This window comes from Bos indicus x Bos taurus, chromosome 23, assembly GCF_003369695.1.
Source record: "Bos indicus x Bos taurus breed Angus x Brahman F1 hybrid chromosome 23, Bos_hybrid_MaternalHap_v2.0, whole genome shotgun sequence".
Lineage (NCBI taxonomy): Eukaryota > Metazoa > Chordata > Mammalia > Artiodactyla > Bovidae > Bos > Bos indicus x Bos taurus.
Window position 1 is genome coordinate 1332425 of NC_040098.1, and position 12848 is coordinate 1345272.

The 12848-nt window shown below is 39.8% G+C and overlaps 1 protein-coding gene across 12 annotated transcripts in view; it reads right to left on the reverse strand.

Annotated features, from left to right (window-relative positions):
- Positions 1-12848, reverse strand: part of KHDRBS2 (KH RNA binding domain containing, signal transduction associated 2) — a 768231-nt gene that overhangs the window by 76359 nt on the left and 679024 nt on the right. For 2 of the 12 annotated variants that reach the window (XR_003508070.1, XR_003508069.1), the window contains exons 9-11: positions 7397-7417; positions 6079-6130; positions 3929-3989 (exon numbers count right to left, since the gene is read on the reverse strand). Coding sequence is in view for 7 of the 12 variants with exons in the window: in XM_027524583.1 (XP_027380384.1) it covers positions 6033-6130; positions 7397-7417 (119 nt within the window). In the remaining 5 variants the exon portion in view is untranslated. Of the gene's footprint in view, positions 1-3762; positions 3990-4541; positions 4672-5001; positions 6131-7396; positions 7418-12848 lie in introns of those variants that run through there. The other 10 variants (XM_027524587.1, XM_027524588.1, XR_003508065.1 and 7 more) reach the window with 9 other exon arrangements.

A 12848-nucleotide genomic window follows, 5' to 3' on the forward strand; every position in this document is an offset into this window, starting at 1 on the left:
CTCAGTTGTGGCCTGAGTTCCTTTAATCTACTGAAAGTGAAAATTATCTAAATATTACAAATAAGTCCTAAAAGTATTATCTGGTCTTATAATTGACATCAAAATGATTCTGATTTAATCCTACTGAAATGCCCTAAAACTTTTTGTTGGACATACATGAGTAGGTATAAAGACTTTCTTACTTATTAGTGTTTAGTGCCCAAACTAGCTACCTTTGGTGCTTTGTTGAGCTCCCTGATGTCACAGGATCATTAGTGTACCAAGAGCTATAGCATTATCTGAAAGACTGTGTGGAGGATGGACATGAATAATGTCAACTGTAATTTAGAGAGCTTGATATGTCATGTAACTTACACAGACAAATGTCAGACATGAGAATATCTATACAGACACTGGCTCCTGAACTGGCATAGTACCTGTTTCTGCCATCTTTGGAAGACAACACTTTGAAATGAGTGAGAGGGGACATGATTCCATGAAAGGATCCAATGGGACCAGTATCACTGACAAAAGAAAGCTCCCTCCAATTGGGCAGATGTCCACTAGTTAGGGCCACAATGAACAGTTTTCATTCTATCGAAAGTTTCTGCTGAGAGACCACTGACGTAGGGAAATTCTCATTCTCTGTTGCCAGAGAAACCTACTGTGTTCATTTCTGCTTATTTTGAGTTGGGAAAGTTATGTGATAAGTGACTGCAATGTTAATACATCATTATATTTATACATCCTGGTCAGTGCTGGTCAAAGCTAATGCTGCAACTTCCTTCCCTGCCTTCCGGCAGAGGTGTCTGTGAGTGGCTCTCTGCCACATAAGCTCCAAGCCTGCCAGCATGTAGAAACATTCTATACAAATGTTTTCTTAGATGATTGCACCTAAAATACACTGAGATGGGGAAATTCAGTGAAGCTGAACTCAGTGAATCCTCTCCAGGCTCCACTCTAGACAAATATTTCTTTTGTGTTCTAAGCCTATCTGAGCGTAAGGCTTTTATTGAATAATTGATTTAGTGTATAGACTCAGATTCAAGACCACACTGATGTCTTTATACTAGTATCTTAGATATTGCTATCTCTTGAGCTTTCTTCTCAGTCTGAACAATATTTGTCTTATAGATATATGGAGGTGGATAGGAGTCTTTATTAATTCATTAAATAATTTGTTCTTTATTTTTGGATAGGAGTCTTTAAAATATACTCTTTTATGTCTTATTCTGAACCTACTCAAAACACAGGTTTTGAAACTAAAAATCTCCTTTCTTACAAATCATTGTTTTTGAACTTTAAAAACTCTTACTTTTAACTTAAATAGCCAAGAATATTTTCTCTTGTTCAACATTGGCATTTCTGCTGTGATAGTCCTGCTCTGAGTTAATGCATTAGAAGATCAAGTCTGAATGATTAGAGAATCATGGCGTATACAATGACAATAACAGCAACATAAAATAATTACAGTGGAGACAAAAACATATTATTAATATATCCAAATAGTAACAAATTGCAACTGATTTCTCTATCTGGCTTTACAAAATAAAGCCTACTGTTTAAAAAGGATCAAAGAAGAAGAATATGCAGGATACTGGATTAAAGATTCCTCTCCCCTTGGTTTATAAAAAGAGTAATTTTTTAAACCTTTTTTAAAGTTAATTTTATTGAAGCATAGCTGCTTTGGGGTTCCCTCATGGCTCAGATTCTAAAGAACCTGCCTGCAATGTAGGAGATCTGAGTTTGATCCTTGCATCAGGAAGATTCCCTGGAGAAGGGAATGGCTACCCACTCCTGTATTCCTGTCTGGAGAATTCCATGAACAGAGGAGCCTGAAGAGTCAGATATGACTGATAGACTAGTATTTATTATAGTTGCTTTACAATGTTGTGTTAGTTTCTAAGGTATAGCAAAATGAATCAGTTATATGTATACATATATCTTCTCTTTTCTTGGATTTCTTTCCCATTTAGGTCACCATAGAGTACTGAGTAGGGTTCCCTAAGCTATACAGTAGGTTCTCATTATTTATTTATCTTATGTGCTTAGTCACTCGGTCATGTCTGACTGCAACTCCATGGACTGTAGCCTACCAGGCTGCTCTGTCCATGGGGATTCTCCAGGCAAGAATACTGGAGTGGGTTGCCATGCCTCTTCTCCAGGAGATCTTCCCAACCCAGGGATCAAGCCAGGTATCCTGCATTGCAGGCAGATTCTTTATCATCTGAGCCACCAGAGAAGCCCATGAATACTGGAGTGGGTAGCCTATCACTTCTCCAGGGGATCTTCCCAACCTAGGAATCAAACTGGGGTCTCCTGCATTACAGGTGGATTCTTTACTGCTGAGCCACCAGGAAATATAAGGTATTAAACAGTTATTTTAACAGTTTGGGTCTTAGAAAAGCTCGCTCAGATGTAAAGGCAGTTCTTAACTATAAGACTTAATGTAAGTTTTGCCTTATTTTCTTGGGAATATTTCTTCTGATTCAAACCTACAGTGGCTTCCTTTTATTTTTCCCATAAAATCTAAACAATTTAGTACAGTACTCAGGGACGACTCTGACTTGACTCAACCCCATCTCTCCAGGCTTTGCTTTTGCTCGGTGCCTTCATGAATTGGACCCTCATGGCCCATTGACCTGCTCCTCTAGGCACATCCTGAGCTGTTTGGACTCCAAGATCTGCTTCAGCCCATTCCCTCCCCAGGCAGCCCTCCCTTCCTCCTCCCTGCATACTGCTAAGTTGCTTCAGTCATGTCCAATTCTGTGCAACCCCATAGACAGCAGCCCACCAGGTTCCTCTATCCCTGGGATTCTCTAGGCAAGAACACCTGAGTGGGTTGCCATTTCCTTCTCCAATGCATGAAAGTGAAAAGGGAAAGTGAAGTCATTCAGTCATGTCCGACTCTTCGTGACCTCATGGACTGTAGTCCACCAGGCTCCACCGTCCATGGGATTTTCCAGGCAAGAGTACTGGAGTGGGGTGCCATGCCTTCTCCTCCTCCCTGCATAAGCTGCCCCTATTAGTCCCTGAGTCTCTCAGCCTCTTTGCTCCGTCCAGTCATGAGAAATCTTCTGGCTCTCTCATCCCTTGCCTATGGCATTAGTTTAAGGCTACAATATATTAGGAATGCTTGTGTGGTGATAAGAGGACCAGACCCAGCAGGAGAAAACTTGGGTTTTATCTTGGTTTCAAGCATCCTGGCAAGATCATGTCAATTCTCAGGTCTGTCTGTGGATCCCAAAACTGGCAGTGCATTGTTTTCAGTCTGAGGTTTATTGACTAGAGATTTCTGCTCTTTGTGTATAGAACAATATTGTAAAGTAATTAACCTCCAATTAAAATAAATAAATTTATATTAAAAAAAAAGAAATTAAGTTTCAGTTCCCAATAGTGCTTTGTACTTAGAAATATTTGCTGAATCAAATACAGCAACAGATAAGAAACAAGGAGTTTACTGATAAATTTAATGGGATAATGAGGAAAATGATGGTAAGTTTATTTATTTGACTAAATATCAATGTTAATAAATAGTATCTTATTGACAGAGAGTAGGCAAGGAGTTGGTTATGGGGCTTCCTTTCCCATCCCCTCTATCTCAGTCAACAATTGTGATTTCCTTTTCTTATACCTGCAGAATAAAATTGTTAACACTTTTTCTTTGTACAGTGAAGAAGAGGTAATATATAGAAGCTCATAGCAAAAGGGCTGTAGATTAACTACAAATTCATGTTTCATTTGACAAGCGTCTGACTAAGCTCAGAAAACTTTGCCAGTAAATACAAAATTAGATCACTTTATTCAAAAGAAGATACAAATATCTCAATTCCTAGACAACAAAGTAAACCTTTAGTATTTCAACAAGTGACATTTGGTGTTTTAGCTTGCTGCACAGCTTCATGTTGGTGAAGATTATCTATCTTTCTCTGGATAAAAATAATCTTACCTCTGTGCTTCTTAGCTCATCACACCTGTTATTCAACTATGTGCTCTTTGCTTGTGGTTACCTGAAATATTGAAAAAAAAATAGAGTACAAATTAAATACAACTCAATAGCACTTTGTGAAACATAAATGTTAGACATTTAATTGATGACAGACACATACTTCATAAAACTATCAGCATGCAACTCCAGCTGCAAAAACTGAACAGCAATATGCCTAAGCTGGTTAGCAGCAAAAAAGTAAACCAATTACATTGACAAAAGCCACCATAAACAAAAAAAAAAATCATTTTTAAGAGATTAACAGTTTTGGCATTCATCCCTACCACCGAGTCTTTCATTTTCTTTGTTCCATCAAAATTTAGCTTACATTTGATGTTAACAAGAGTTGCATTACTATTATTGTTAATTTTAGTTCTGTTTATTACCTTGAGGGTTATATATTGTAAAATAATTTTGGTGCCTCTAGTTAACGTTAATTAGTTGTTTTAATAACCTATATACCTATTTGTTATGTTTTTGTAGGTTTACTTTTTTAACTATCAGGAACTTAATAACTGAGAATATTTAACATTACTGTTGCATAGCAAAATTACAGAGTTACTATTAGTGTTACCTGTTTTAACGTTTAGTCATCCTTTGAGTCCTGCGACATATTTCGTTAACAATCATCAGCCATCAAGTCTGATAGTCTCAAAAGAAATATCAGCCCTCTAAACTGCCTTCAAGGGAGGTGATATTTAGCACTGAAAATTACAAATAGAGTTTTTGAGGTTGAATAGCAACAAGTGGCCAGTGACACTGATGATTTGTTTGTCAAAACAAATTGTTGTAAACTACGCAAATGAAGACCACATATTCCTTTGAGTGAAAACAATAAAGTGAATCTACGCAATGCTTACATGTTGGATGGGATATTTAATGTGCGGGAAACTCAAAGGTTGAAGAACTAGGCATTTAGACAGTGGTAAGTAGTAATCTTACCTCTTTATACTCCATTACTCTTTCTCACGAGAGACAAGCTAATGCAAACAAGTCAACCAGAATTTGTGTTTAGCAAGATAAAGCTTAGAGGATAGTTTAAAATCCATTTATTATTCTAAATCCATTTTTTTCCATTAACATGTTATACATTAGTGTCTACTAACCATGATTCATGTAACAGTTTAGTTTTCTAACTTTTAAATTATTTAACAACCATAAGTTATTAGTACACTTTTAATGTATTACACAAATATCTTAAAACAGGCTTGGGTTCATTTTTGTAATTTTTAAATAGAAAACATTTTAGGCATATCTTGAAGAAGAAATAAAGCAGGCATTTAAAGCTAGAAAACAAGTAATTCCAAATTTAGTTTTTACAAAAGCTTTCAGCTTTATTGACAAATTATGGCAAACATATTTGACAAATTGTGGTTTCCTATTTAGAGAAACTTACACATGGAACTTTATGTGTGTGTGTGTGTGTGTGTGTGTGTGTGTGTGTGTGTGTGTTTCCTTTTTAAACAAATACAGGTTAAAACACTAAACAAATTCAGTTAGCTACATACATACAGTAGCTTCTTGTTTGCAACCCCATTAAAACAGCATTTAAAATTAAATTTACAAACTTAATATCAAACAGCTTCATCTAACTAACAGATATTAAAAGACAGGTTAAAACATCTTATCTACAACTTTTATTATAGCTAGTTCAAATGTTGTGTTACAGTCTTTTAGTAAACTTAAACAAAGTTTTTCTGATGGAGACTCAAAGTCTGTTAAGAGATTCATGCTCTTTGTTAAATTTGAAAAAAAAAAAAAAAGAGAGAGAGAGAAAAAGATTACACACAACAATGAAAACAACCCAGAGCATATCATCCTACTGAATGATGGTTTATAGACGATGCTTGCCAACATCTTTTTTAGTCTGTCTTGTAAAATAATAATAGTGTCATTGTCATGCCAACTGTATAGGGGAAATACAAGAAATATATGGGAGCAATCATGGGCAGTTATCCCTAGAATAGGAACAAAAAAAAGGACTATTACTTGTCATGTTGTTGTTTATGTGGAGACCACAGGCTATGAACTGTCTTTGAGGTGAGGTCACAGGTGAGGAGAACCCTCAGTATCTACCATAGGGGTGCTCCCTGTATCCCCCTCGGGCTGACCTTGACGGAGGTGCTTTCAGGCTGGAGTGAGTCGTGGCCCATTCTTCTGGTGCTATGAACAACAGATAGATAGTAAAATTCATTTTGCTTCACAGTTATTGAAAGCAGTTACTTACAATGCAATAGTAGAAAAGAGAGTAAAGCATCTTAACACTGAAGGTCTAGCTTTACTACATGTTTCACATGGTGAGATCATCCAAAAAAGCATATATTTTGAAATGCAACCACTTAGAAATAAGCCAGCATGGCATTTGTCAAAGCACAGAAAGTTAAGAACATTTAAACAGAAAGTCCATATTAAAAAAAAAAAGAGGAGCATCAAGGTAAATCACCCCTTCCTTATTCTTTACACAGACTCCTAAAAGAAACTGGATAGGGGAAAACAGCAGTTTTTAGCCACTGATTAACATTAGAATAATCTAGAAATCTTGAAATGAAACCAGAACCAAAATGCCTAATGTCTGTTTTCTATCTCCAAAATCAAATGATTAGAAACTCTAAAGGTTGAGACCCAGGGTTTGGCATTTTTTACATGGTTCCCTAGATCAAGGGTCCCCAGCCTCTGGGCCATGGATTGGTACCTCCTGTCAGATCAGCAGCAGCATTAAGTTAGAAATAAAGTGCACTTGAATCATCCCCAAACCTTCCCACACCCCTGGTCTATGGAAACATTGTCTTCCATGAAACCAGTCCCTGATGCCATAAAGGTTGTGGCCACCGATCAGGGTCTAAGTTTGAGGTTCATTGTGCTAAACTATCCAAGTTAGTGAAAGTAAGTTTCAGTAGCCAAATAAGTAAAGAAAAATCTTCTATCAGTTTTTCCAATAAACAAGTTGGAAAATAAAGAGGTATTAGTACACTAGGACAATTCATCGTTTATGTTTATTCTGATTTCCAGTAACCTCAATGTTCTGGGACCTGGCCAACAGACAAGAAAAGCAACCAAGCTTTTGGGTATTGTGAAAAATAGTTTCTGTAAAGTCTGTGTACCCATAAGGGAAACATAGTGCTTTTCCAAAGGGCCAAGGGGTCTGTGGTGATTTATACAGTCCCAGAAGCTAGGTTATTTAGGCCTTTCAATCAGAATTCAGTTCTTTATTAGAAAGCAGACTGGATTTTGGTGGGAGGAAATATGGGACTAAGAAGAGGAATTACTAGAAAGACACACACTGACATCGATAGCTGATATAAAAGGTGGTGGTAATGGAAATAACTGGAAAATCACTGCAGACTGAGGGCATATACCTCTGGAAAGTTCAAGTGCCTCTAAAAAATGTCTTCAGCAAACATAATAAGAAAAAATTTAAATTGTACTTACTATAAGGCAAGGAATAATGACCTACAATATAGAAAAATGAACAAAAGTTGGATCAATGTAGGGGAAAATAGCATTAAAGGGGTGAACATTAGGTGTCTAAGGATATCCTTCATTAGAATACCTTCATTACAAATGATATATGATGATAAATGAAGGGTTTCATCTCTTTCACTATTTATTCTTTATTGTCTGAGCCACGAGGGAAATGCTTTAAGGTACATGCTTATGTTTATTGCAATATATGTTGAGGCATAAAAGTGAGACCCTAGATAAATATGAGAAATGTTACTTTGGGTCAGAATATAGATATACCTGGATCAGGGGTTGGAAAACTAAGACCTTTGAGCCAGATTTGGCCAGCTGTCTGTTTTAATAAATGCGGTTTTTTTAGAATACAAGTATGCTTATTTATTAAAACACTGTATGTGGTTGCCTTTTCTCTACAAAGGAAGACTTGCTTGATTACTTTCGTGATTGTGACCATACTGGCGCAAAGCCTAAAGTATTTACACTCTGGACTTTTACAGGAAACACTTACAGGCCACAGTCCAGATCATGTTTTTTTGATGGGGGATTGTAGGTATTGGTCTTTTTCACAGTATCTCTTGAAGACAGGAACTTAAGTCTGAGCTGCTGGACTTTCTCAACATAGACATTTTGGAGAATAATGTTATCTGTGTACTTCATTGGAATTAAAGAAAAGTTTCTTTGATGTACTGGAAGGGAAAATAAATCTTGCTTCGAAGCTTGAAAGTGCCTTGTCAGCCTCATATAATGTGAATTTTATATTTTGTCTATGAATTATCAAGAATATGTCAATTTCTTCACCCTCTGGTGGTAGAAGATAAAATCTACCCTATTCTATTACTGTATTTAACAAAGGGAATGTACCACCTTTTGCTTCATTTGGTCTAAGGTGTTGAAGATCCCTGAGTTGCAATTTATGTGTTTTAGGAGCTGCAAATAATATAGGCTTCAAGTTTCCCAGGGGGTGGAAGTCCTGGATTATTTCTTAGATGCTGAATGTTCCTGCAGAAGAGCGAAACAACACAGTCGTAACTGCCACATCTTCTCCCAGATTTGTCACATCTTTTAAACTGGCATAATCTTGGGGACGTGTCACAGAGCACATAATAAAAACTCACTGACTTAGTTTTATTTGACTTTATCTAAAGCTCCAGGAGGCTTCCTTGGTGGCTCAGTGATAGTCTGCCTGCAAATGTAGAATTCACCAGTTCAGTCCCTGGGTCAAGAAGTTATCCTGGAGAAGGAAATGACAATCCACTCCGGTATTCTTGCCTGAGAAATTCCATGAATGGAGGAACCTGGCGAGCTACATTCCATAGGGTCACAAAAGAGTCAGATATGACTTAGCAACTACATAACAACAACTCTGCTGTCGCTGCTGCTGCTAAGTCGCCTCAGTCGTGTCTGGCTCTGTGCGACCCCATAGACAGCAGCCCACCAGGCTCTGCCATCCCTGGGATTCTCCAGGCAAGAACACTGGAGTGCGTTGCCATTTCCTTCTCCAATGCAGGAAAGTGAAAAGTGGAAGTGAAGTCGCTCAGTCGTGTCTGACTCTTAGCGACCCCATGGACTGCAGCCTACCAGGCTCCTCAGTCCACGGGATTTTCCAGACAAGAGTACTGGAGTGGGTTGCCATTGCCTTCTCCAACAACAGCTCTCCCGAACAGCAAACTGATGGTGGAGGCGTGGTGGCTGGGCGCCACCACTAGGGGCCCCTGGGCCGTTCAAAATGATCCGGATTCAAGTAGGCCCCCGGGACCCGCCAAGGGATCTCACCGTCAGAGGCCTCCAGCACAGGGCCGGTCCGGGCACCCGCCCTGGGTGGCGGGGGGTGCCCCTCTCGGGGCTGGCAACCTCCAGCGCCAGTACCCGGAGCCGGGAGAACACTCCGGTACTGCTGTCCTACGCCCCCACGCGCAGCCTTGCGTGCCCAGCTGCCCCCAGGCACACGAAGGGCACTCCGCCCGGCGGGCCGCCGGCCAAGAGGCAGGGAGACTGCACCCCCGCGAGACGAGGCCAGTTCGGCGCCAGACTGGGGACGTGGGCGAGGTTGGCCCCTTGCGGGCCTGGGCAGTGCCGGCCGCGACTGGGGGCGGTGCGCCAGCACGGCGAGGGGCGCAGGCGCTCCGGGGGCCGGAAGACCGAGACGCGGCGGTCTGGCGGGAACACAGGCCACGCAGACACGGGGGTGGCCCGGGGGCGCCGGCCGGCCCAGCCACCCCGGAGCCTTCCGCGTCCCTGGCCCGCGGTCGGGGCCGGCGGGCGGCGGCCTCACCGCATGTAGCGGAGGCGCCCAGCCCGCCCTTCTCGCCTGTCTGTCCTCCGCAGAGCCGTCTTTTTCTAGCCCGACCCCAAGGCTCTCATCCTGGGGACACGCTCTCGAGCGAGGCGACCCAGCCGGGTCCGCACACAGGCTGCGGCTGGAGGCTCCTCAAGGCTGCGGGACTGCGGAGCCCGACCTCTCTTCCCCGCCCTGGGCTCACCACTGGGCCTGCCGGGCAAACCGAGTGGCCCCACTTGCCGGGTGCCTGGCGGGCCCAGCAGGACCCTCCCCCGACTGACGGAAGAGGCATGGGCCCAAGTCTGTTCTTTTCTGCTTCACCCCAAATTCAGTCTCTGAGATTTAATTTGGTGTCAGGCTACAAAGGCCATATTCCACTTCAATGTTAACAAAAAAGGCAAACTGAAGTCCTCGCAGTCTAAGCGTCCTTACCATTAGCAGAAGAAATCAATTTCACTTAATTCAGATCTTGGGCCCATTGTTTACATCTTTTCAATAATAAAAGGTCAGGGGAATACTATATCTATCTGTGCGTATTTCCTTGATCTATATTTTTCTTAATATCAGAATGGCTACATATAGTGAGTCACGTCTACACCACAATATAATAGAAGCCAGCTTCTCTCACTCAAGTTTTGGTCTTTGGGTCTGGACTGGAAAGCACTGACTCAATAAACAGTCTCCTTGGTCATGAATCATCTAGTGTGTCAGTGAGCCTTGTGTCGCCAGCCAATACCCTCACTGCTCACCAGAAGCTCTTGAATTAATTCAGAGAAATAAGTAATTTTTAGAAATTCAGAGTGATTTCAACTTAAGTCCACCATAGAACCTTGCACATAGGGATAGACAAATTATTATAAAGTGGTAATGATGGGAATTCTCTAAAATGTGAACTTACAAAGATCCAGGTGCACTTCGAATTTGTCTGTCTTCTTGCGGTTCTTCTATTTAGAAGATAGAGTAGATTTAAAATATTTTAGGACTCCATACAAATTTCGGAGTCCTGGTCAAATGTTTCAATTTCTATGAAGGATGCTATTAAAAAATCATTGCAGACAATAAAATTTAGAGATCTTTCTTTTTACTTTTGGAAAATGATAAAGTAAAATTCTCTCAATATCAAGATCATTGTTTCCCGAGAAGCACTAGCTACTCTATGCATATGAATAGAGCAAATAAATACATTTTTCCTTAGAAAAGGTAACACACTCACTGCCAAGTTGGAAATTACTGGAATGGTTTACTGAATTGTGACTCAGGAAAAAGCAAATAAAGATATGAGAAGTAGAGTTCAACTGATTTGATCAAATCCCTACCATTTCTGGTTGGGTTTCCCAATCCAGATTTTAATGTACCTTACAGTATGTAATGAAAGCTGAGCTCCAAAGAACTTATGCTTTTGAACTGTAGTGTTGGAGGAGACTCTTGAGAGTCCCTTGGACTGCAAGGAGATCCACTCAGTGTATCCTAAAGGAAATTAGTCCTGAATATTTGTTGGAAGGACTTACACTGAAGCTGAAACTCCAATACTTTGGCCACCTGATGCAAACTGACTCATTTGAAAAGACCATGATGCTGGGAAAGATTGAAGGTGGGAGGCGAAGGGGATGACAGAGGATGAGATGGTTGGATGGCATCACCAACTCAATGGACACGAATTTGGGTAAACTCTGAGAGTTGGAGATGGACAGGGAGCCTGGCATGCTGCAGTCCATGGAGTCACAAAGAGTCAGACAGGACTGAGTGACTGAACTGACTGACAGTATATGATAGGAAGGAAAGTAGGCAAATAAAGCATTCATTAAATAAAATTTTCTTATTTTTCCTTCAGATCTCATATGTGCCAGTCCTTATACTAAGCCCTGCATATGAAGATGGTTTAAAGAGCCTTGAGGAGATCACAGGACAACACTAACATGTCATAAATTACGACAGTTGTAATAGACATTTGAGGAAAACACTGAGGAAAGCCTGCAGAAGGGAGTTACTAACTTCCATCATTCAATTGACTTGGATTGAACTCTAACACTGAATCAAATAGCTTATTTTCTGAGTAAATATATGGCACGACTAAGAATTCAGGCCCTGTTTAACCCAGAGAACTCATATTCTTTAAAATGTTGCCTGTATTAATTATTTTGTACCGAAATGGAGCAGGACTCTATGATCCTTGCCCACATCCCCAGCCCCAACCATGCCTTCTGCCTACCTTTTGCTTGTGGAAAACTTTAGTCAAAGAATAAATTTAATCAGAGAAGTGAGAAATGCTGAAGCAAAGGAAAACAGTCTAAGGAGACTAAATAATAATAACGTAGTCATTAAACATAGTCAAGGACGTTTAGTTGTTTCTCAAAGGCTATAGATAATATTCTGAGCCATATCCTGTGAGCTGTCTTATAGATACCAAAACACCAGGTGGAGAAGTTAACTACATGATGACCAGACTGTACCCAGGACTTGCAAGATGATGTTCTCTGATTGCTATAGAGATACTATGAACATTGAGGTTGTTAGAGGGGAAATGAAGCTCAGGAACAAGGTGCCAATTTATGAAAAGTCTGTATTATTTACCTGGAAAATAAAATTTTAATGTTTATGCTCCCAGTAGTAGGTTTAACATGCTATCTTCAGAGTAAATTGACATTAGAGAGCAGTTCAGAAAGAACATAGTGCGTCATAAAGATTATCTAGGGCATAGCTCTTATGCTCACATTTTGCTAGATAACTAGTTGCTTATATTTCTGAGATATGAAAAAGAATATCAAAATTTTTTAATCACACTGCAACAAAAAAGACAGCTCTTGTCACTTATTTTTCACATACTGCAAACCAATTTGCAAAAAGTGCAGATTAATGTGAGAAACCTAAATTGATCTCTATTATTACAAATCACAAGTGTCTGTAGTTTCCCATCATATAATCATAAAAGAGCATTATAACAGATTGATTAAAGTTCACATTGGCTCTGAGCCACTCAGTTTGTTGGACTCAGATTTCTCATTTCTTAAAGGAATATCATTCTATTTAAAAGCATCTTTCAAATATTTAAGAACATGTTGCTTTATGGCTATTTATTCCCAAAGAGAATATGTTAAGTTAGATGCTTTTTAGTTATTGTAAGACTCTATAATAATAATGCAAATT